At 43.0% G+C, this 22,906-nt stretch overlaps 1 protein-coding gene across 12 annotated transcripts in view; it reads right to left on the bottom strand.

Moving 5' to 3' along the window:
• The window catches only part of DENND1A (DENN domain containing 1A), a 240,738-nt gene that overhangs the window by 78,902 nt on the left and 138,930 nt on the right, over positions 1-22,906 (bottom strand). For all 12 annotated transcript variants that reach the window (XM_077306060.1, XM_077306062.1, XM_077306051.1 and 9 more), the window contains exons 10-11: positions 16,444-16,544; positions 5,737-5,782 (exon numbers count right to left, since the gene is read on the bottom strand). In XM_077306060.1, the coding sequence (XP_077162175.1) occupies positions 5,737-5,782; positions 16,444-16,544 (147 nt within the window). The remainder of the gene's footprint in view (positions 1-5,736; positions 5,783-16,443; positions 16,545-22,906) is intronic.

Here is a 22,906-nt window from a genome sequence, read left to right as displayed (position 1 = left end):
AGCCAGTTGTAATCTATCCCCAACTGATTAGCCCTAACTGGAGAGAGGGGCTTGCTTGCCTTTGACAAGGCAAGATCTCAACACAGTTCAACATACTCTAATCACATACAGGATAGATGACTGCAAAATGCTACACACGGTGTCAGCTGGTGTAAAAAGAGCTGCTTGCTGGCTTAAGATTTACAGCGGTCATCATCTCATCCTTAAAAGATACATATTGACTACCTTTTTGCTTCCAGGCACAAGTGAAAGTGCTGGTCATTATCCATAAAGCTTTACAGAGTTAGGGTCACTCACTCCCATCAGAAGCTTGCCCATCAGGTAAGATCAGTTTCCAAAGTCTTGTTCTGTGTACCCTCACCAGCATCAGCCTTTCCTCCCTCACAAACAGCAATTTTCTATAAAATAACTAAAAACTAAAAAAAACAGTTCCTAGACTATGGGTTCATTTTTATTATTTTGTGTGGGGGGCTGTGTGTGTTCCCCCACCCCTCCTTGTGGTTCTGTTTATCACTGCATTATCCTTAGTATAATGCTATTTTTTTAAGGCCCCTTTACGAGTTGTATGGCAATATTGCAGAAAGCAAGAGTGTCTCTGTTTCCACACAACGCATGCAATTTTATCTTCTTTGCAGTGGACTGTTAATATTTGCAGGCTATTAACCTAAAGGACATAGCAGCGTGACATATCAATCTGGTGGCCAGGAGGGGGGAAGCAGCGGATATAGTGCTTTATTATTTCATGCCCCAAACACAGCAGCACGGAGGACTTAATGAAACTGGCTTCAGATTTACAATCTGAAATAGCTACTCAACAGACCAAGGCGGTTAAGTTCAGCATGCCCTTCAACCCCTGAACCCTTTGATCCACACCCAGCAGGTGGCCTATGACCCCCCTCCTGTGCATCTTCCCGTCTTCCGCCAGCCGAATAACCTTGATGTGCAGAAGCCCTGATCTTACACAGGTGATGCCCAAACTCCTTATCACTGGCAGCTGCCACTAGTTTTTACAGAACAACAAACTCCTCTAACGCAAAAAGGCTTTGACACAAGAGCGGAAAGAGCACAAGGACACTGCTTCTGCTGAACTGTCAGACAATGTCAAGATGTAGAAACCCGCCCATAAAAAGGAAGTGTCCCATGTGTTTCCTGTTGGACATTACGACAAACCCCCAATTGTACAATCTATGATTAATTTCTACCAGAACGGCTTAAGGTATGCGGGACACCTCCAAAAATGTCTGAAGCTAACTTATACAGTCAAACCTTGAGTCTATATAGTCTAGTAGTGACTAGACTGGCAACAACTCTTCAGGGTGTCAAGTTAATACCTACTTGAGAAATTGACTGGAAGATGACCGACTTTTCGATTGGTATTTCTGGCCTACAAAGTAGCTGGTGGTCAGAACGATGGACTACTAGAATATGGAAGACCAGGTTTGAATCCCTGCTGTCATTGAACAGAAGCTTACAAGATAACCTTTGTCCAGTTGTGCACACACTGTCTAACCTACCTCCCAAATTTTTTGTGAGGATAAAATTAGGAAGAGAGAAATAGCGTAAGCTGCTTTGGGTCCCCAATAGAGACAATGGAAGTCGGAACATGTCAAATTTTGCTCATATACATATGAACGACTATCGGTTCATCTAATTCGGTATTCTGTCCTTCAACTGGCAAAGACTTTACAGGATTTAAGGGAGAGGGAGTCTCCCCCCACCCAACCCTAGATCTTTTAACAGGATATGCTTTCAAAGCATGTGTTACCATGTGTTAATTGTATCCTCCCTGTTTTCTGTAAACCGCCCTGAGCCCTCGGGGAGGGCAGTATATAAATATAATGAATAAAAAATAAAAATAAAAATAAAACCAACATCTCCTCTCATTCTTTCATAATCTTTTAAAAGAGCATCCTCTTGACCAGCCTTTCTCAACCTTTTTTACCATTGAGAAACCCTGAAGCATTCTTTGTGCAGAATATGGTTGGGAAGCACAGCTATGTACATGCTCACCTGGGGCCCCTCCCCACCCCCTCCAGGCCCAATGTTGGTAATTTGTTTAATAAATTTTAAAATATATATTAAAAATTAAGTAACTCACACACATTCGGGAAACCCTTCCAGGGCCATTAAGAAACCCCAGGGTTTCATGAAACCCTGACTGAGAAAGTCTGCTCTTGACTATTGCAAGGGGTGTTTCCATGGTCTACCGCAAAATGATGGAACATCATTTTTCCCCCCATGTTTCTTAATATTTTCTGAAGTGGGGCACAAGCACCCAAACACGACAAAAGGTGTCCCCCCCGGAACACTAACACTGAACCACCAGCGCTTACTCTCAGCTAGCAGTCAGCCATTCAAGCAGACTCAGAGATCTTCAGAATGTACCTGAAGGAGTGCCATATCGGAAGCGAAACAGGTGTAATCCCAGCCAAAATTTGGATTGGGGTACAGACAGGAGTTCCTCTGACCCCTTCAAAGGGTGGCAAGATACAAATGAAAGTAATTTATGAAAATAGATGATTAATGTCTTGACTCCTGTGATCCCCACACCCAAATAACTGATACCTTGTCATAACTGTGGACCTGAAGGAAGTGATTCAAGCTTTGGCCAACAAACTGCAAACAGGCAATCCAGTTTGAAAGGAGAGTATTTATCTTATCTCTTGACTATTTATCTGTGCTAAACACTTATTCTTCCCTAATATGAATTCAATTAGTGCCACAAAGGGCATTCTATTATTCATGCAGGAGAACCCAACCTTGCCTACACTGCAGCTTACCAACTTCCCTCCTCCTTTGAAGTTGCTTTATGGATGGCTTAAATGGGAGTCTTATACAGAATGACTGACTAGGTGATGAGAGAAGCCCTGGAGAATAAAGGGTGGTATAAAGTCCATAGATTCTGCCTTCTGGAAGCCTTGTAAATCAGAAACAGGCTCTCGAACCAAAAACAGGGATTACTTTATCTCACCAGAGAGCCTTCCAGTCAGAGCAAATTACATGCAACAAGCTACGGATGTGTTTGATATTTTAACCCTCAAAGATACTTTGTCAGTTTGCATTAATAAGCTAGGCACTGCTTCTTTATTAGCCCCAAATAATTCTAGGAATTACTTGGTTCTATGTAGTTCTGATACTATTATGTATTTTTTTTTCATTGTGAGGTGGCTACCAATACTCAAATTAAAAAAAATCAAAGTATAAGTATCAACAAACACTGCAATAACAGGCATAAATCTCAGCAGCCAGCATAAAATGAAAATAATTACAACAATCCAAAGTAAAAAGCAGCATTATTCAGTACTATCTTAGGGTAATTAGGTTGCAGATAAAGAGAGAGAAATTAACAGCCATGATGGTGGTGAAAGCACTAATATAATTTGACAGATCCAGAAGATCCAGCCCAGTATCTCTAGCCTCAATAACCATGCATGGACTGTCCATGCTCAGAAGCAATCTCTCTCTTTCCCTATCTCTCCAGTTGACAGACTGGTGGTGGCTAAGTCCCCATCATCATGCTTGGTATTTTCTCACCAATGTATCTGACCATTACTGGAGGCATTATACTGGGCTATATGGACCTCAGCCTAACCATCACCACCACAACCCCCTCCTCCTCCAAGCTCTTATGTTTCAGGCTTCATGGAAAGAAGGGGACGGGATATCACTTTTCCAGTTATTGTTTTTATCTTGTCTTCTTCTTAACTGACTTTACAAGCTTGTGGTTTTATATATTTCAGACAAATTAACAAGCAAGATTACAGCTTTCTGCTTTCTAAATCAGGTTCTATTATTCAGACCCAAATTCTAGACAATGTGCGGCAGTGCTGGAAAAGCACACAGCTAATCTATTGCTGGCTGAAACAAGGGGGAGACTACATGCTATGACAGAAATGCCGCATTTAGAGGCGTCTGTAAAGACTCACAAACACGGCTGGATTTTCTTCACTGAAGCAGGGGACAGAAGCAGTAAATGATGTGAAAGGCAAGAAAACAATAGGGGGGGGCAATAAGACATTCTCTGTCTTTAACTCAATCTTGCTGAAACGAGAGAGAATGAGAATTGCAGCAACTCTCCATAGCTCATGACTGAGTCAGGTCCAGAGTAGTATCCTGTTGCCCATTTCCTAGCCTGAGAGGCCACTATTACTTGATCTTCAAGTCTGTTTCCCCAGTCTAGGTTGATCAAGAGCTTGTGAAGAGGAATGGCAGAAGGAAAAAGTAGGGGATTGTCTTATACTACTTTCTATATGCAGATGCCCACAAGGCTAACTCAAGGTGGCTTAAAATGTAAATATATATTATAATAAAATCATACACACAAAACTATGAGAATTATCAGTTTTTAAATGAACAACAGTACCAGGCAAAAACCCATCATGGGCATAAACCAAGCATAAAACATTCTGCAGCCTGAAATATCTCACATAAAAACAACCCTGAGGCTAGAAGAAGACTATAAAAACAACAGCTGAAGTGATGGAACTTTTCAGATAAAAGTCTGGATAAAGGTATATGTTTTGGCCTGAAGTGCATTATAGGATTACCTGAATGAAATAAGAACATGCATCACTGTGGTCATATTACATTTTCAACAAATAGTTATAGCTAGTATATTGGCCAAAGTTGATGAAGGCTGCTATGTACCAGCAAGGAGATAAACTTCCAACCTTTTGAAAGAAGCTAACAGCACTTCCTAGCTACAAACCTACTCACATTCCAGGAGAGAGCAACCTCCCTTCTATGACAGACTGACTCCTTAAACCTCTTTGTCATTAAACAGCACGTCAATCCTGTCTGGATTGAGTTGCAGATTATTGGTCCTTAGCCATTCCACTGCCTTCTTCAAGCTGTTCTTCAGTTATCCACAGATCCACCTGACTCATCTCTTAGACGGCAAATTTTCTTCCACCTGTGGTGCTATCTGTCCTGCTTTTTCATCGACCCAAACTCCTAAGTAAATCCTATATAAACCAAAAAGCATTCTGTGGTCTCCAAGAGGGAAGAAGATGCTCCAGAGTAATCATATCCACCAGTTGGTCATCTCCAAACAACACGAAACATTTCAGATCCATCAACTTCATAGACTCTCCTGACCAGCCCCACATCTTTGGTGAGGTTCTCAGTGTCTGTGATTCGCAACAATACCTGTGCATGACAAGGGCACAATGGAAAATTTCTCAAGCCATGCATTTTGTTCCCAGATCAAGTCAAAACGAACCTGTGTGTGAAAATTAGGACAGCCTCATGGTTTTCATGATGGTCATGAAAGATGAGCCTCTCATCTCAGGGCAGCCTCAGCATGAACACTGATGTTTTCAAGAATTACAAGGCAACAAGTTTTGAGGTCCTCAATGTTTTTACCAACTTAGGCAAGGAGTTCATTGGGCAGTGTATGTGTAAATGTGAGATATACAGGGCTGTCAAGGATGTTAATCATTTAAATGTGCTGTTGAAGCACATCAAAAGGCCAAAAGAACAACAATTATAGCTGGAGCTGCAAGGTTTGCTTATCTATAAGACTATAGGCTCACATGGCAATCTTTGAAGGTACCTACCGGTAGTGAATCCAAGTGGGGCTTGGGGTTCCTTCATCTGCTGAGAATATAGAAGTGATGGAGACCAAAGCTCATCAGAGCTATTCTCAAGTATTCTATGTAAGTGGGTCCTTTCAGAAGCCACCTTACAATAGACAAAAATCTACAAATGAATAAATGAAGTTTAGAAGGAACTTACCTCCATCAGGCTTAGATGTATTCCTATGAGGTAGGGCATTGGAGCACTGAAAAAAAGACAGAAAGACTGAAGTTAAAAGAGTTACATCAGAGATGAAAAAGAGGAACGTCTGTAATTGCTGGAGGTGGAAAAATCCTTGGATGGTGAACAAGTATCCTTCTTCTGAAGCACACATCACCTGACTCAAAGTGCGGGAAATAGGACAGGTTCATGCTCCTTCTGGGCTCAGAAATTAAAGTAGAAAAATAGCTGGGCAAAATGGCACTGGCAAGTCAACCACCAAAGCTGGAACCCCCGCAGATGCTTGGTCACCCGCACTCTTAGAAATCTCATGCCAGCAACTACAAATTCAAGACATCTTTTCAGGCTTAACAGCATATAAATAAATGAAGTTGACTCACATACAGCCAGATTCTTCTGCCTCTTCAAGCTCAGTAGTCTCTACTCTGACATCACTTCTTCAGTTCTCTCAAGCAAATACTCCCCCCCCCATTTATTTATTCTGCTGCTTAGAAGAATACTTGTCTCCCCTACCCCTAATTCAAAGACAATACCGCACCTGCTGAAATAGGTAGAGTACAGGATTAAAAAAAAATAACAGTGACTAGCCAGACCATAAATTCTCAAACCCCCAAGGAAAAAAATACTCTTCCAATGAAAACATTCCAGTCTTTCCACTACCCATACCACAACCTTGCAGCAGTGTCTCGGATACGGTTAACATTTTAACAAAACAGGTAACAGGGAGAATGTGCACACTGGAAGGACGGATGGCATGGCTGTGTGGCTTTCACCACAGATTGCTTCTGCTAGGTTCCTTTGGAAAGAACTCTATTAGTAAGACCCTTCACTGGTCATCTTCTGTAACAATTTTTTTTAATTCATTACCAAAGATTAAGGAGTCCTACATGTTGGAAAGCCGCTGCCTCTGGGGATTTAATCCCACAATCCCTTTGCAATGGCCTGCAGGACATGTTAAGTTACCAGAAGCACATTAAAGAAAGCAGAGAGCCATCAATACATGACTAAGCACTCTGCTCTCTTTAGTACCACCAGACAGTTTTGTTTGCCTTCCCCCCAGCATTTTACTCATCAGAACAATATCTCCTTCAAAATACACCCTCTTCCAGGGGGAAAAGCCATGTTTAATAGTTTTAAACTCAAGACTACAGGCCATTTGTTTAGCCACACAAAACTCTGGGCTTCCCTGGGTAAGTCAATAGATGGGCAGCCAAACCTCTTCCAGCATCTGGCGTAGAGTAAAATGTGTTTCTAATTAAGTAGGTTCAGCAGCACGACAGCTTCAATGTCAAGAATACGATGTCTAAACCTCGGCAGGAAGTCTTAAGACGGCAAATGTCTCATCTCGTGAACCTCAGCAAGCATAATGAAAAAGAGCAGGAAAAGATCAGTACTCCAGAAAAACTGGGCATTTGCTACGGTGTCCACAAGAACAGCCTGTCACAATGAACAGAAAGAAATCGGATCTGTAAAACTTAATTAGCTGCTTTGTGTTGACCTGTCAGTTTCCCTCAGTTAATCAAGGGATGCAATAAGACCACGAAATATTTAATTGCTACGTCAGGCCTCCTCAATCAAAGACCTCAAAGATGTTGCAAAACATGTTTGGAGGCATAGGGAAGATGAGGAACTAAACTGTAACAATTTACTTCTCCAGATGAGCAACGCAAGGTTTCTGAACCTTGAGATTCTCTGCACCGTCACATATACGTTTACATATGCCCATTAACGGCTTAAATATATATGAGCCATTAGAAAGCAAAAAAAAAAAACAGACAATTTCTTCAGCATCTCATGCATGAGGGTTTTCAATGGAAGACACTTATATATTCAGTTGTAAGAGGCCATGAGAAATTAAGCCATGTTTGAATATGTCTGAATAGTCTAGTATTTGGAATGGGCAATCAACATACATCCCCTATACCTGAAAGCAGCCAAGAGCTGATTCATTTGTGAAAAAAATTACCGAAAAAGAATCTGTCATAGCAAAATCACACAGACATAATTTAGCACCATAAAAGACATTTTATACATCTGAAGAAGTAAGCTCCGGCTGAAAAAAGCTTATGGTGAAATAAATAATTTCATCATAAGGCTTCTTCTGCCAGACCTTACTTCTTCAGATTTATAAAGGGTACATCCAGTGGGCCTGATTTTATATACAAAGAGGCCATTAAAACAAGATCCAAAGGAGTAATCAGTTCGGAAAGAGAAGGTGAAAAAACACACCAAACTAAAAGAAGCATGGAAATATGATGTCCAATGCAGTGCGAGCGAGTGTGTGCATGTAGTGGAACCACGTAGCATCTGTAAGAGTGGAATATGCGACAGAGTAGAATGATCAAAAAAAGAGAAGGACTTGCACCCAGGAATCTGCATCTCTGCAATGTGCAATGGACTCTATAAGCTGCTGGAAGGCATTGCAATAGATCAGGGGTAGTCAAACTGCGGCCCTCCAGATGTCCATGGACTACAATTCCCAGGAGCCCCTGCCAGCATTCGCTGGCAGGGGCTCCTGGGAATTGTAGTCCATGGACATCTGGAGGGCCGCAGTTTGACTACCCCTGCAATAGATTATCCACATGATACTGAGGCGGATCACTGTGCAGTTTCTTATAGAAAGATACAGCATCCACCCCAACAGAAGGCAACTGGCTGGAAACAGCAGCAGAACTATTTAAATGCTTCTTTCCTTCCTCCCCATCCTGCCAGACAGGATAAAGGAAATACTGCTCACACAACACATAATTAACCAACAGAAATATTCATTGGCACAGGAAGTTTGGATGGCTGCTGGAAGAAATGGTTTTAAACAGGGTTATAGACAGATAGAAAGATCTATAGCTGCCCAAATGGATGCTAGGGCAAGTGAGAGAGGATTGCTATAATGACACCCACCCATAAATGTGTTTTTTTCTTTCTTTCACAGAATGCAATACCATCAGAATTGCCTTACTGGAGCAACTCCAGATATGGCCATGCTCATAATGTCCCCAGCATCTGGCATTAATAGCTATAAACAGACACAATTTATCATAAGTAGGTGAGAGGAGATGGTTTCCTAGTAGAAGGTCCTCAGTTAAATTCCCAGCATATCCTCTTAGAACGACCTCAGGAAGCAAGTGCTGGGAAAAGTTTTTTTCTCTTCCTAAGAAAGCTAGAGAGCTACTGCTGGCCAGAGGGTCAACATGGAGCTTGATGGACCAGTGGTCTGACTTTATATATATGAAGGTAGTATGATGAATAAAGGAGAACAACTACTGGTTATTTACTGAGAAGAGTTCTTCTTTAAGGACACCATTCACGCAGGGAGGCAGGAACAACTTTTCTTCCTCTTCCCATCTCCTTGGTGGAAATAAACCTCCCTTCAGCTTAGGCACTCTGAAAGCTATGCTCTCAGCTACAACCGTAATAGACTAGTGGAGATCATGCAACAACCAACATGTAACAGATAAAGATTAACTATTAAATATTTGGGAGAAAACAGGAAGAATCTGAAACATAGTTCAGTATAGTACTATGGTAAGGTAAGCAATGGTCATTCTTCCTCTGAGGCAGGGGATATTTTGATGGGACCTTCCAGAGCAATGTCCTAATTCCCAGGTGGATCATCATTAACACGCTCCACAATGTGCTGCAGAACCCTTCTGTCGAAGGCAGCATCTGATGAGCTGTATAGATTGCTCTTGTAGTGTTCAATGAATGTTGATATCAAGGACCATATTGCCGCCTTGCACACCTCTTCCACTGTGGCGTGCCTTGGGAATACAGTATTTGTCACAGTGCTCTTGAGGGTGCACTGATGCCCAGGGGCACCTTTTGCTTTGGGGCCTTATATGCTTCAATGATGCATGCTTTTAAGCATCTGTTGAAAGATGCCTTGGACATCTTTGAGTCCATATTAGGAGAAACTGCTTTGAACATTTTTCTGATGCTCTGCAGTCTAATGATGAATGTCTTGAGAGTTCCTCTGACATCTAGAGTATGCCAGAGTTTTTTCCTTAGGGGTACAGGATTGAGACAAAAGGATGTCAGCTTGATTTCCTGAGAATTATGGAAGGTGAAGATCACCCTGGGGCGAAATGATGGGTCTGTCCTGAGTACCACCTTGTCCTTATAAAATGTGCAAACTTTGACTGAATGGGCGATGTAATGGCCAGGAGGAATAATGTCTTAATTCTCAGGTATTTCAGAGAAATGTCCTTGATTGAATCAAATGGGAGTTTTGTTAGTGCAGACGGGACTGTGTTGCTGCCATATGTTTGCAAAGAGTAGATGTCCATGAGCATCTGGACATGCCGTCCTCTAGAAACTCCTGAATGTCCCTGATTCTTGGAACCATGTAATCTACTTTCTTTCATTGAGACCAATGTACAAAAGCCTTCCAGGTACAGTTTGTATATTCAGGTTGTCAACTGGTAATCTAGATTCTAGGATGGTGTTGGTAACATCTGCACTGTAGCTCACTTTCATGAGTGACACCCTCCACATGATCAATTTCAACCAATCTGGTTGGGGGTGCCAGTTTCAGTCCATGGCAAAGCATGTCCACTGAGACATCAAAATATAGACAGAAAGGAGAAATCTATATGAAAAGTAAGGCAGTGGGAATTCTGAGGGCTTGGAAAATAATGAACTAGCCACTTTTAGCTATCCAATGTCCCAAATTAATCCATACGGTAGCAAAGGGGCCAACCAACCAACAGATGCCACCTGTATTTTTAAGGTGAAGGAACTAGCTGAAAATTTCTCAATCACTTAAATTTTCCACTACCATCTGCTTTTGTTTTTCATCTTTTCTTTCTAAAGTCACAGCTGCAAAGAAAACAACCAAACAGAAATTAAAGGTTAAAAACTAAAGCCCAAATGAGAGAAGTCAGGAATAATACAGATCTACTCTCAGGGACTTAGCCCTAACACCCGAGCCCACACAAGACACTGAAGCAGGAGATGAGGGAAGAGAGGAAGTGGCACACGCAGCACAGGTTTTGTGGCCATAAGCACCTCTTCAAAGTTCACACTGCTTCAAACACAGATAAACCTATTTTTGAAACAACATATTTATGGCACACAAATTAGTGCTAAATTGATTTATTCAGACAACTATAGTGTGTGATTACTGCTCTAATTAAAGTTCACATCAGGTTATGATAATCAGTTGTTGTGTTTGTGAAAGTGCAATTAGATTCTTCCTGATAATTATAGGGTTTTTCTATCCCTACTCCAGCTTGCCTGTTCAGCTAATTCATTTCCCCCCAGCCCTGCTGTGTCACAGACTCTGCGAAGCCTCTCTAAGCCAGAAGCCCCTTGTGGGGCTCTTGACTGCCTACTCCCTTTGGCCCCACCTGTACTCCCAAATGTAGGGCCCTTGCGCTTAGCCCTTTGTTGGAGGAAGTTAGCACAGACTTAATCTTTCAGATCCAGAGTCAAAAGCCTCTGTGCAGAACACACTGCCGTCCTGACAACTCCTGGGAGAACACCTGAAGGAAAAAGCTGGCGGTGGCAGCCTCCCTCCGCGTGTTAATTACAGACACACAGCCTATTATGCAGAGAAAGGGCACCCGCTGGCCGTGCAAATGATTGGGAACCGGCCTTTCCTGCACAGCGAGTAAAATGGTGGCTTCATTTCGCCAGGAGATAATAGTTTTTAAGATTCCATTCCATGTCTTCTGTACATGGGGATGTACTTAACATTTAAATCATCCACAGAGGAACAAACCACCTTGAAATTTACATGTTTCAGCCTCCAGGCACTTTATTAAGAATGCTAGTTAACCCTGCTGGACCTTTACTTGAGAGAAACTTGAACAAATGTTTTCTTCCTCTTCCGCCTGCACCTTTCTGTCTTTAAAAAACATACAGTAGATAATAAATTCATCAGTCAGATGCTAGTTTGGGGGCATTTGTAGATAATGATTGGAAGCACTGAAGTTTCTTCAAGGTGTAGCACTTGCTTAGATGGTGGAATATCCTTGAGGGCGGAAATTTCTATTTCAGCAGCAGTTGGGTCTTCTTCTAGCTTAAAAATAACAAGATGAAACACAGATCACTCTGTTTTATTCCCCTACTCAAGATTTAAAAAAAAAACGTGTTAAAAAGCAGTATTTGGTAAAGAAGTCAGATAACTACCAATAACCCTATCTGCTTAGAGGACATAAACATCAGCACGAGGCATCTAAATGCATGTTAGACAGAAGGGGTGCCTGAATGTGGTCTGAAGAGCACGATCGGGAACAGTGAGTCCATGAACACAAGCTGCCATTCACTGCTACAGGGTCTTCAGCAGGTCTTGAGGTAAGGCTGACTGGCCTGTTTTTAAAAGTGGCTTGCTAAACTGCAGTGGGAACTGCAGCAGACTCCATCAGAAAACCCATAGCTGTCCTCTCAGTTCCCTAAAATGTACATATGTTATTACTGTGGGGAAATAGCCAATCATGCCCTTTCCAAGGATGAAGGTTAATAATTCACTATACAAAGTCCGACATTCCAGGCCTGACTCAGATACTCCATACTCATCATGGAGAAACAACTGTACCTCTCCTCCAGACTGTGCCTCATGTGATATGGGCACATCCCATATCTGTATGATCTCCCTCCCCCTGTTTTGTAGCTGGGAAGGACTGACACGTGTGCATAAGCTTCTACTCCCTGCCTCTCCAAAGCTTGGAGAAGCTTCCAATACAATATAATGAGCACCCATGTCATATGTGAAGCTGCCTGCTTGGCAGAGGGAACAGAAGCATGGCTCTCTTTCCTACACATGCAGGCTGGTACCACCACCCAGATAAGTATTTGAACTTAGTGTGGTCAAGAGAGGAAACAAAGGCTAGTTAATTACTGAATCCAACTGAATCAATATTTTTCTATTTTGTTGGTCGAGGAGCCATGTAACTCTTTCACTGTGTGGTGTTCCATCACACAAATTGTTCAACCATTTACATTACAACTTTATTTCACCCATCTTACAAGGTTCTCAAGATGTCATGCACAGTTCCCACTCCACCTTTCAATTCTAACAATACCCTGCAGGGCATGCAGAGAGAGTTCAAAGACACCAAGCGAGCCTCATAGGTGAGTGGGGACGTGGAGCTGGGCCTCCCCAATTTTAACCCCCACAAAGGCAAGAGATATTCTTTCTAAAGGCACAGAGCTCTGGACAGGGGTTCAGACCTGATGCTGACCACTAGGTAAAGCAGGCAATCTGCAAAACCTTGAACGCCTCTTCCTTTGCAAAGATCCCCATCCCTGCATTTGCCTAAACATATGCACACCAATACTTAGCTCCTTCAAAAAAAATTAATAAGGACCAGCACAAAACTAGCTAGGAACAAGAGAAATGGGAGCAGCGTGGGACTAGCTGGCAAATTGTAGGGATGTTGCCAATGGAAGGGAGGGGGGACTACAGTTCAAAAGCTATTCTTAAAAATGTGGCAGGTGTTTATTGGTAAATTTTAGTGGCTGCCAAAGCTAGAAGCTTTGTATGTTGAATAATGCAGGCAAGGGGAGGGGAGCGAGAAACCATTATTTATTCTCTGCTGAGTAAATGTATGTAACTAACCAATATTTTTGCCAACGGGATACTGTAATCAAGGGGGAAAAATAGCTACTTCTCTCAGTATAATTACATTTTGCTGCAAGTCATTTTCTCTTAGAGCCCTGAAGCGGTAAGCGCCAACCAGCAACTTTCCAAAAGCACCTGGCATGTGCATCCCCAAATGCACCACAATGGCAACGATTGCAGCAGAGCACTGCGGCCAGATTTCGAGTGGGAACTCTACAGTGGCCACTTTCAAGAAGAAGAAAAGAGGGAATTATTTGTAGGAACCCAGAACCCGTCCAACCCCTGCAATTAATACACCTGCACAAGGAAACTATTCTTTAGATAGTTCTTAATGCTTGCTACATTTTGGGAAAGGAACAGCCGAATAACACAATCCTGCTTGTATGCATCAAGTATGCAAAAAAGGTGGCAAGACAGCAAATGCAGATTACTATGTGAACTCCTGTTTTTTGGAGTCAAGGGAAGTGTGTTTATTTATGAAAAGTTTCCTGGTAATGCTCTGACTTTATTTGTGTGGAATGCTTGCCTTTGAAACCATATAAGAAAAGAGGGAGGCAATCTCCTGGCACCTAAAAGACTAATGTACTTATTGTAGCATGAGCTTTTGAGGACTAAGGTCTACTTCATCAGAGGCATGAAGTGCGTATTCAGATGAGGTACATGATGAACTAGAAAACACTGTAAGCAGTGAGGTCAAAGTGCATCTGTTGAATGAGGCTCTGGCCTGTGACAGCTTCTGCCACAAAACGTTTGCCGGCCTCTAGGGCAGGCTTTCTCAACCAGGGTTTCATGAAACCCTGAGATTTCTTGACAGCCCTGGAAGGGTTTCTTGAATGGGTAGAAGTTAATTTTATATATATATATGTTAAACATTTATCAGGTGATGTGACCATATAGGGTCATGTCAACCTGACCCACTCCCAAAATGGCCAATAATGGGCCTGGATGGGGTGGGAACAGGAAAGACCCCCAAGGTGGCGTGTACACCATTATGTTTCTCAGCCATATTCTGCACGATCATGCCACTTCTGGGGTTTCTCAAAGCCTGAAGAATATTTCAGAGGTTTCTCAATGGTAAAAAAGTCAAGAAAGGCTGCTCTAGGGTGCCATGATAAACCCTTTATTTCTATAATAACTGCCTTGCAATATCAAAAACAACACCAAGGCCTATTATGCACGGCCACTGAAACGGCGGCATGGAGAATGCGGAGGAGGACGAAGCAAAGCAAACCGCTTATGCACGGGACGGAACGCAACAGCAGCAAAACCCAGAGTATCCAATTATGCACGCGGCTACTCCGGAGCCGCTTCTGGTTGCGCCCTGGTCCCGGGAAGTTCCACTTTCTTCCGCATTTTGCTAACACGGCTTTTTCGGTGGCATACGTTGACTCTGCGCCCGGTTGCCGTCTGCAGCGTGCATAATTGGTGATTTTAGCCACTGCCATCCCACCCTGAATGGGCATAATGGGCCCAAGAGATGACTGCCACCACTGCAGTGATGATGGTGGGTTCCTTGTCTCAAGCTTTAACCTGGATTCCCACTACTGGCAGGAATGTATGCTGCTCTTTCAATGAATGTCAGCTAGTAAGTCAACCTTCAGTCTCACTTCCTGCATGTCAAGCAACTTTATTATTCAATGAACATCACTGTAGGCCAGGCTTTCTCAACTAGGGTTTCATCAGACCCTGGGGTTTCTTGATAGTACTAGAAAGGATTCCTGAATGGTTTGGAGTTACTTAATTTTATTTTTAATTTGCTAAACATGTATAATATGACCATATATGGTCATGTCAACCTACCCCCTCCTCTCCTGAAATGGCCAAGGATGGGCCTGGAGGGGGTGGGAAGGGGAGGGGTTCCAGGTGAGCACGTACACCGCTATGCTTCCCAACCATATTCTGCACAATCATGTTACTTCTGGGGTTTCTCAAAGCCTTAAGAATGTTTCAGGGGTTTCCCAATAGTAAAAAGGTTGAGAAAAGCTGCTGTAGGCATATGTACATCCTTCCAGCCAAGAAGATAGGCTGTTCACCCCCTAGGCACCAGTCAATAGTCCTGCAGGCACTCTTTTCCTGATAGAATGGGGGGAATGGGGAGGGAAATATGGCAGGGGATAGAATCATAGAGTTGGAAGGGGGCATACAGGCCATCCAGTCCAACCCCCTACTCAATGTAAAATCAGCTTAAAGCATCCTTGATACGTATCTGTCCAGCCACTACTTAAAGACCACTAGTGAGTGAGGGCTCACAACCTCCTTAGCATTTTCTACTGATAGAAGTCACCCCATCCTTATTCATTATGAGCTGTTACTTGCCTATGGAAAAAAGGAAGGCGTAATATTGTTTCCTACCACGGCTAATACTAGATCAGCAAATTTCTAATGACAAAACAGAGCAGGAAAATGGACTTACACTTGCTCTGCCCCAATCCAAAGTCACATTTGTGCCACCAGTGCAGCTACTTTTGAATCTAAACACAGTACACAAACATGCCTTGTCATGCCCAAGGATCTTGTCAGCAGAGACTAAGGCCTCAGTTGACCGAATGAAAACTGGAGCCACCTGCACAGGTCATCCAAGCATCTGGAGAGGGGAGCACTGCGGGACTCTCAAAATTTGAATGAACAAACTCTTAGGCAAAGGGATGCTGTAAGTTAAGATGAAGCAAAGCAAAAATTTAAAAGGCTACCAGCTGCAAAAACCTCCGAATGGTATTAACCGCAGCATGGTTCTGTGAGTCGTAAGGAAAGTCACAACAGAGGCAGGTGGGAAACAGCAAAGCAAAGCATCCTTCCAATTTAAGGGTAGAAATTCAATATAAAGCATATCCCTTACTGCTGACCTCCTCAACTTATTTGGTAAGAGAGAGAGAGAAAGGAAGGGAGAAGAGGAAAACAGTCACTGCATATGATTAAAGTACTTCGTGAAAATACTCCTTAAAACATGCAAGAGTAATTTACAAGGTGTGTAGTAGTAAACTGGACCGTGCAAAAACTCTCAAAGCATTCACAAAGCATTTAGCATTCACACACTGACATTTTTGACAGACCTTTAAAATCCAGACTTGAAGTGGCAAAGCGTTTTTTTAAAGGAAAGAAAAAAAGAAAAGGACACCCAACCTTACCAGCAGTAGTCCAAGAGGTGCGGAGGCAGAACAGGGATGTAAACATGTTGCCAGAACATTGGGTAAAGCATAGCTGCAGACCCATGGACGCAGGCAGTTAACTGAAAAGAACAAAATATGAATGTCAGCAACACACACACCCCATGGAGCACTTCTGGATGTATGCCCTGCTGCGATCTCCGGGATGGAAAGTGTGCATCCTCTTGACCGCGCAACTACTCTTGGGCAGCAAAAAAGCAAGACTGCCCTGTTCTGAATGCCTCTCTTGCAGTCAATAAACCCTCACCCTACAAGACACATCACAGCAAGAGTGCCTTTCAAAGTGCTGTAAAGTCCTCCTGGAAGGGCTGACCTTCATCAGCAACCATAAGAGAACAAAAGGCTGTAGGGTATTAATTCAAATAGAAAAACGACAAGCAGACAGCCCCTGAAGAAATTACTAGCAGAAGTGTGATCAGGAGTTCATCTCAGATTTCATCTCCTCCACAAAACATCCAGGCGCCCCTGATGCCAAAGAGATGACATGTCAGGCTTCTTTTCTTATCACCTACACATTTTGCTGATGTAAGTTTGTTCAGAGCAAAGCAGAACTAAACACTGACTGCTGGATCTTGACCAATTGAGACAGATTTGGAGACTCTGAATAGAGCATAGGAACATCTTTGAACCTCAATGGAAGAAAGCAACAGTAAAAGTGAATAAAAATAGATTTCACCATTTGCTATTTGGAAAACAGATGGAATTCTCCCTCCCTCCCCCTGCCTTTCTTTTCTTCCCCCACAATCACAACCAGACAAAGGCTGCACATGCCAAGTACAATACCTCAGTGGGCTTTTGAGACCAAGATACAAACTTCTTAATGTGAAAGCCAGAACTTTATGCAGTGAGCTAGAGAGAGACGGCACTATTTAGTGTGGCTAAGACACAACACAGCCTCCCTCGCAGCAGTTGGAAAGATAGTGAGGCTGTCACACCTCTGCAACGTAACTTCCACCAATGTATCCTCTGCTGAAGCTACTCTTTGTATTCTGCCCTTCCCCCCTCAAAAGAGATCATCGTGCTTTGCTGCAAATACTGATTTTTTTTTTGTATACTAATCTAACTTTTGCCTCCTATACAGTGTACGAACAGCACCTCCCTATGCTGCTGCATTGAGAAAGGAACCTGTTAGCAACCGTTCATAATGAGGGGTGTGGTCTTCATTATTGGCACAAGGCTCTGATAATGAAAATCTTCTGCTAGCAGAAATGGAGGAAGAATGAAAGAAGGGATCAAGCAGCTAATGGCTTGAAACACTGAATGCGTTTCTTAATTCACCACTTTCCCCCACAGTCCTTTGTGGCTATAAATACCAGCTTTCCTAGCAGTAGTGGAAAATTAATCCATTTGAATCATAAAAGCTTATTGTTGATTATTCATCGCCTTGCTCAGAGGCTTGGTAAACACAGCAGAAAATTACACCAGAAATTAACCTAAATTGGCAGATGTCAAAACTCCCTGTTTAGGGTAATAAAAAGGACATGGATCTTACTTTAGATGAATGTTAAGCCACCAGTGCTTCCACAAAATCATAATTCACGATGATGAAGCAGAACGCAGAAGCAGTCAATGTACGTCCCAGAAGCTGAGCTTATAAGAATGCCACATCTGACCTGCACCTCCTGATCTAGAAAATGCATGGCCACAATTCCCATTAAGATTGAGCAAAGCATATATCTATACATTTGTGTATCACAAATATTCTTTGCTCTATCCTCTGTTTTTTCCCCAGGGAAGCTCACTTGACCTCAACCAGGGAAAGAGCTTTCTCTGTCCCGGCCCCCACCTGGTGGAATGAGCTCCCGGAGGAGATCAGGGCCCTAACGGAACTTGAACAGTTCCACGGGGCCTGCAAAAGGGAGCTCCTTCATCAGGCATTTGGTTGAGGATGACCTATACCACCACTTCCCAGGGGCCTTCACCCTGAGCCCCCCTCCTATGCCACCCACTGCTGTTCTGCCCAACCCACTGGGCTATCAGTATGCACTGATTTAATGTTACCCACATTATTCTATTGTTCTGTTCTGTTGCTTGCCGTTATCACTGCATTGTTGTTATAAACTGAATTATCTGTATCATTTCTGTTTCGTGTAAATTGCCTTGAGCCTTTGGGAAGGGTGGTATATATAAATATAATAAATATAATTTTAAAAAAAGTTGGAGCTGGCACATGAATGGTTACAGTACTGCTCCCTACTCACCAGTTCAAAGCACCGTCTCTAACTCTGAATAGTTGATGCAAAATAATGACACAACATAACAGCACTGCATTTATCACATAATTCTTTGTTGGCTCAGGGGAGGATCACAGCAAGGATTTTTAAAAAAGGATACTGAAGCAGGGTAAAAAAAATCAACCAATAAGGATTCTAACCCTTTATGTGGAACATCCACATAGGGGGCGAGAATCCTTACTCCCTGTCCCCTCCCGTCCCCTCCTCACCTGCTGGGATGTCTGCTGGTGGGGGCAGAGCCAGCCCAGCAAAAGGCAGCACTGTGCATTGCTGTGCTTGCCCCACTCCCGGCAGTCTCCCGAGGCTGCCCCTACTCTCCAGAGGGTGGAAGCAGCCTCAGGGGCATAGCAGAGGCAGCCCCAGCCCAGTGACACACAGCGCTGTGTCACACTGAGCTCCCCCCCCCCCCCCAGTCTACCGAGACTGCCTCCACTCTCCAGAGGATGGGAGCAGCCTTGGAAGACTGGCAGTGGTGGCAGCGATGCCAGAGCACTGAACGCGTCTCAGTGCTCTGGCGCCGCTACCCCTGTCCATCTACTGGTGCAGTCCCTGGGGGCGGGACTACAGGCATCATAGATGTTTCACATCAACAACAGCATCAACATAGTGCAATGGAGAAGTTTTTCAGGACCCCCCCCCCCCCAAAAAAAAGAATTATATTTGCTGATAATAATATTGTACAGAAATTAGGAAATGGTAAATAATGCAGTCACATTTAGTAGCCTGGTACATGCATATGCACTTTAAATGGGCTGCTGAACTAAAAAATTCTAGTTTAATTGGCCTGAAGAAGATACAGTAAATGTCTCAGTACTGACTATAAGAAAAGTCAAGAGAGGGTAAATAAAGGAGGAGGGTTAGGATGTCACAGAAGGACTCTTTAACTGATATATTTTGCTACCCATCTATGTTATATCACAGCATCTAGGTCTATAAGGGACCCTGAGTTCCACACACAACATGAAAACCCTGCCTTTAATTGGACTACTCTTTTTCTATTTGATCGAGTGATCAAAGCTTCCATGGTGAAGGTAGCAGGCTTAGTAATGGGCATCCTCTGACTGGGTATCTTGAAGAGTCCTGAATAAAGATCTCTTTCTCAGTTGCCCTAAGGTTTACCTTTAATGCAACTAAAGTGCCTTCCATAAAGCAAGAGCAAACATCACATTTGCGTAATACCAACTAAAGTATGACAAAATGGAGGGAATGCTTTTGAGTTACCTCAAAACGTTTCACCAAGCTGGATTTTGGTACACCTACAAAGAGACTATGTGGGAGAATCAGAGGACAGTGTCACTAGTACATTGATGGCACCCAACTTTACTTCTTTCATTCTGATATCTGAGGCAATTATTCTGAATTAGTCAAGACTTGGATGCTGTAATGGAACTGGTGAAGATAAACAGAAATGTAGCCCAGATAAAATGGAGTTGGTGATGGTGAGTGACTTGGCAGAAAACACGAGAGAGCTGCTAGAGTGGGAGAATTAATTCAACTCTAAGACCCCTAAGTGTTTTGCATATGCTTCATCAGCGGGATCTGTGAAATATCATAAGTCTGAACAGTTCCCACAGCAACAGTTTGGGCAAAGCTTGGTAGATTATGCAGCTATGGAAATGCCAGTTCAGGACTGGAACTTGGAGGTGTTTCTAGGGAACAGGCTCATTCTGTAATCTTGACAACATCCATGACCAGGGAATGCATCATTTGAGACTGATGTGACAGCTGTGCTTGGTACTGGATCAGACAGATTTGTTCTCTATAACCCTTGTTTATTTGTTTATTACATTTGTATACCGCCCTCCCCTAAGGCTCAGGGCGGTTCACCTGGAACAGTCACACAGAACAATACATTGAACTCTGTGATTATATCAAATAAAAGTAACAGTGATAGCAATAAACAGAGAAATTAAAATTCTAACAATAAACAGTAAACAATCTAACAGACCCATGGTTGGTCAACATATGGGTTCAAGGGAGGAAGGTTCGGGGGCCCAGTCGATATTATTTGGCTTCAGTCGACTTCAACCAAATGTCTAGTGGAGGAGCTCCCTTTTGCAGGCCCTGTGAAACTGTTTTAGTTCCATTAGGGCTCTGATCTCCTCTGGGGGCTTGTTCCACCAGGTGGGGGCCAAGCGTACTTCCTTGAGGCAAGGGATCATTAGCCGGATGGAGATAGTGGAGCGCAGAGCTCTTTGAGGGGTATAGGCAGAGAGGTGGTCCTTCAGGTACATTGGGCCCAGACTGCATATAGCCTTGAAGGTAATTATCAAAACCTTAAGCCTGATCCAGAATTTGACTGGTAACCAGTGCAATTGTTGTAGAATAGGCCAGATGTGGAACCTCCATGATGTTGCTGTGAGGACCCTAGCAACTGCATTCTGGACCAGCTGTTTCCAGATCAGTGTTAAGGGTAGGCCTCTGTAGAATGTGTTGCAGAAGTCAAGCCTAGAGGTGCGTGGATACTGTGGCTAGATTTTCTGGAGCGAAGTAGGTAGCTAGTAATTTGGCTTGGCGAAGGTGGTAGAACGCCAACCACACTAATCTTGTGACCTGGGCCTCCACTGAGAGGGAAGCATCCAGAATCATGCCCAGGTTTCTGGCACAGCAAGCTGCTGATAGCTGCATACCATCCGGGATTGGCAAACATGATTCCTCGTTTGGACCCTTCCTGCCTAGCCATAGGACCTCTGCCTTTGAAGAGTTTCAGATGACTCTGCTTGAGCCACCTTGTCACTGCTTCCAGGCAGCTGGCTAATCCTTCTTGGGGAGAATCAGGGTCGTCATCCATCAGGAGGAAGAGCTAGGTGTCATCTGCAAATTGGTGACATCCCAGCCTGAACTTCCATACCAGTTGGGCAACCATTTTTCCAAGGAAAGCTAGGTGCAAAATGGGTCGGTTGTTGTCAGGCTCCCACAGGTCTAGATATGTTTTTTTTTCAACCGTGGCCTCTTTAAGCCCTTGCCTCTTTAAGCCCCTCCAGGAATTGTTCCATTTCAAGGGAGAGGTTTATTATCTCCTGGAGGGGATCGCTTATTCTGATAGCTGGTGTTTTTAGTAGCCATGATGGGCAGGGGTCTAGTGGGCATGTGGCTGGTCTCACTGCTGCAAACATCCTGTCCACTTCAGTCAGTGTGAATCATCTGAAGTTACTCAGTATTCTCTCCAAAGATGGCCAAGGGGCCTCTACTTCACTTTCTGTATCTAAGGTTGGAGGAAGGTCATGGCGGAGTGTCGAGATTTTATCTGAAGAATGACTTGCAAATGCTTCACAGCTGATATCTGATTGACTATTATTTGGGGGCCCTTCCTCTAGGGCAGTGAGAGATTGAACTATCCTAAACAATTGTGCCGGGCATGAGTTAGCAGACACGATGATAGTCAAGTAAAAATTGTGTTCTAGTTGCTTTTAAATGAGACTTCTACAATGCATTCTACATCGGGATGCCCTTGAACACCAACCAGAAACTCCAGGTGGTCCAAAAATGTAGCTGCCAATCTTGACAAGCATGAACATGAAGCACATACTTGAGTTCCAACAACGTTACTGGCTTCATTTTTTAAATTTTGGACCAGGTTTTAAGGTGCTAAGATAGGGTCCCATGAGTTTGAGGAAGTATTACTTTGCATAACATGCCATCCAACTTCCACTTGTACTGATGCTCTGCCAGCTTTTAGTTTGACGTTTTAGTGAATACAGATGAACTCGGGCTGATGGTATGATCTGGTTATACTGCTGGTTTAAAACTGATTGTTTTGTAAACTACTTGGGGAATTTTTAATATAAAAACACTATGGAAAATTGATGTGTGTAAAAGAGATGTTCCAGGGCATGATCAGAAATCCCCAAAAATTGATCCTGAATTATCAATTTTCTTCCGTCATCCCTTTTTTTGGTCCCAAACATCCAGCCTAATGAACAATATTGGAGAACTCAAATATTTGTTCAATACTTTGTGATATTTAGTGTATAACAGAGTGTATTACAAGACAGCTGGTGGATTTTATAGTGGATCGATTTGTGATCAATTTGAAATCTGATGGTTTAACTACTACTTACCACCACCACCCACCACAACTCAGATTGAATTTGAGGCCTTTGACTTTCTACTCAGTCACAAAAAGCATCTTCATATAGCTGACAAATTAGCATTAGATGTTTCTATAGCAAAATAACAGTAAAGCAAGA

Source organism: Paroedura picta, chromosome 12 (assembly GCF_049243985.1).
Source record: "Paroedura picta isolate Pp20150507F chromosome 12, Ppicta_v3.0, whole genome shotgun sequence".
Taxonomy (NCBI): domain Eukaryota; kingdom Metazoa; phylum Chordata; class Lepidosauria; order Squamata; family Gekkonidae; genus Paroedura; species Paroedura picta.
Note: the sequence above shows the minus strand (reverse complement) of the source record. Positions and strands in the feature narration are given on the sequence as shown.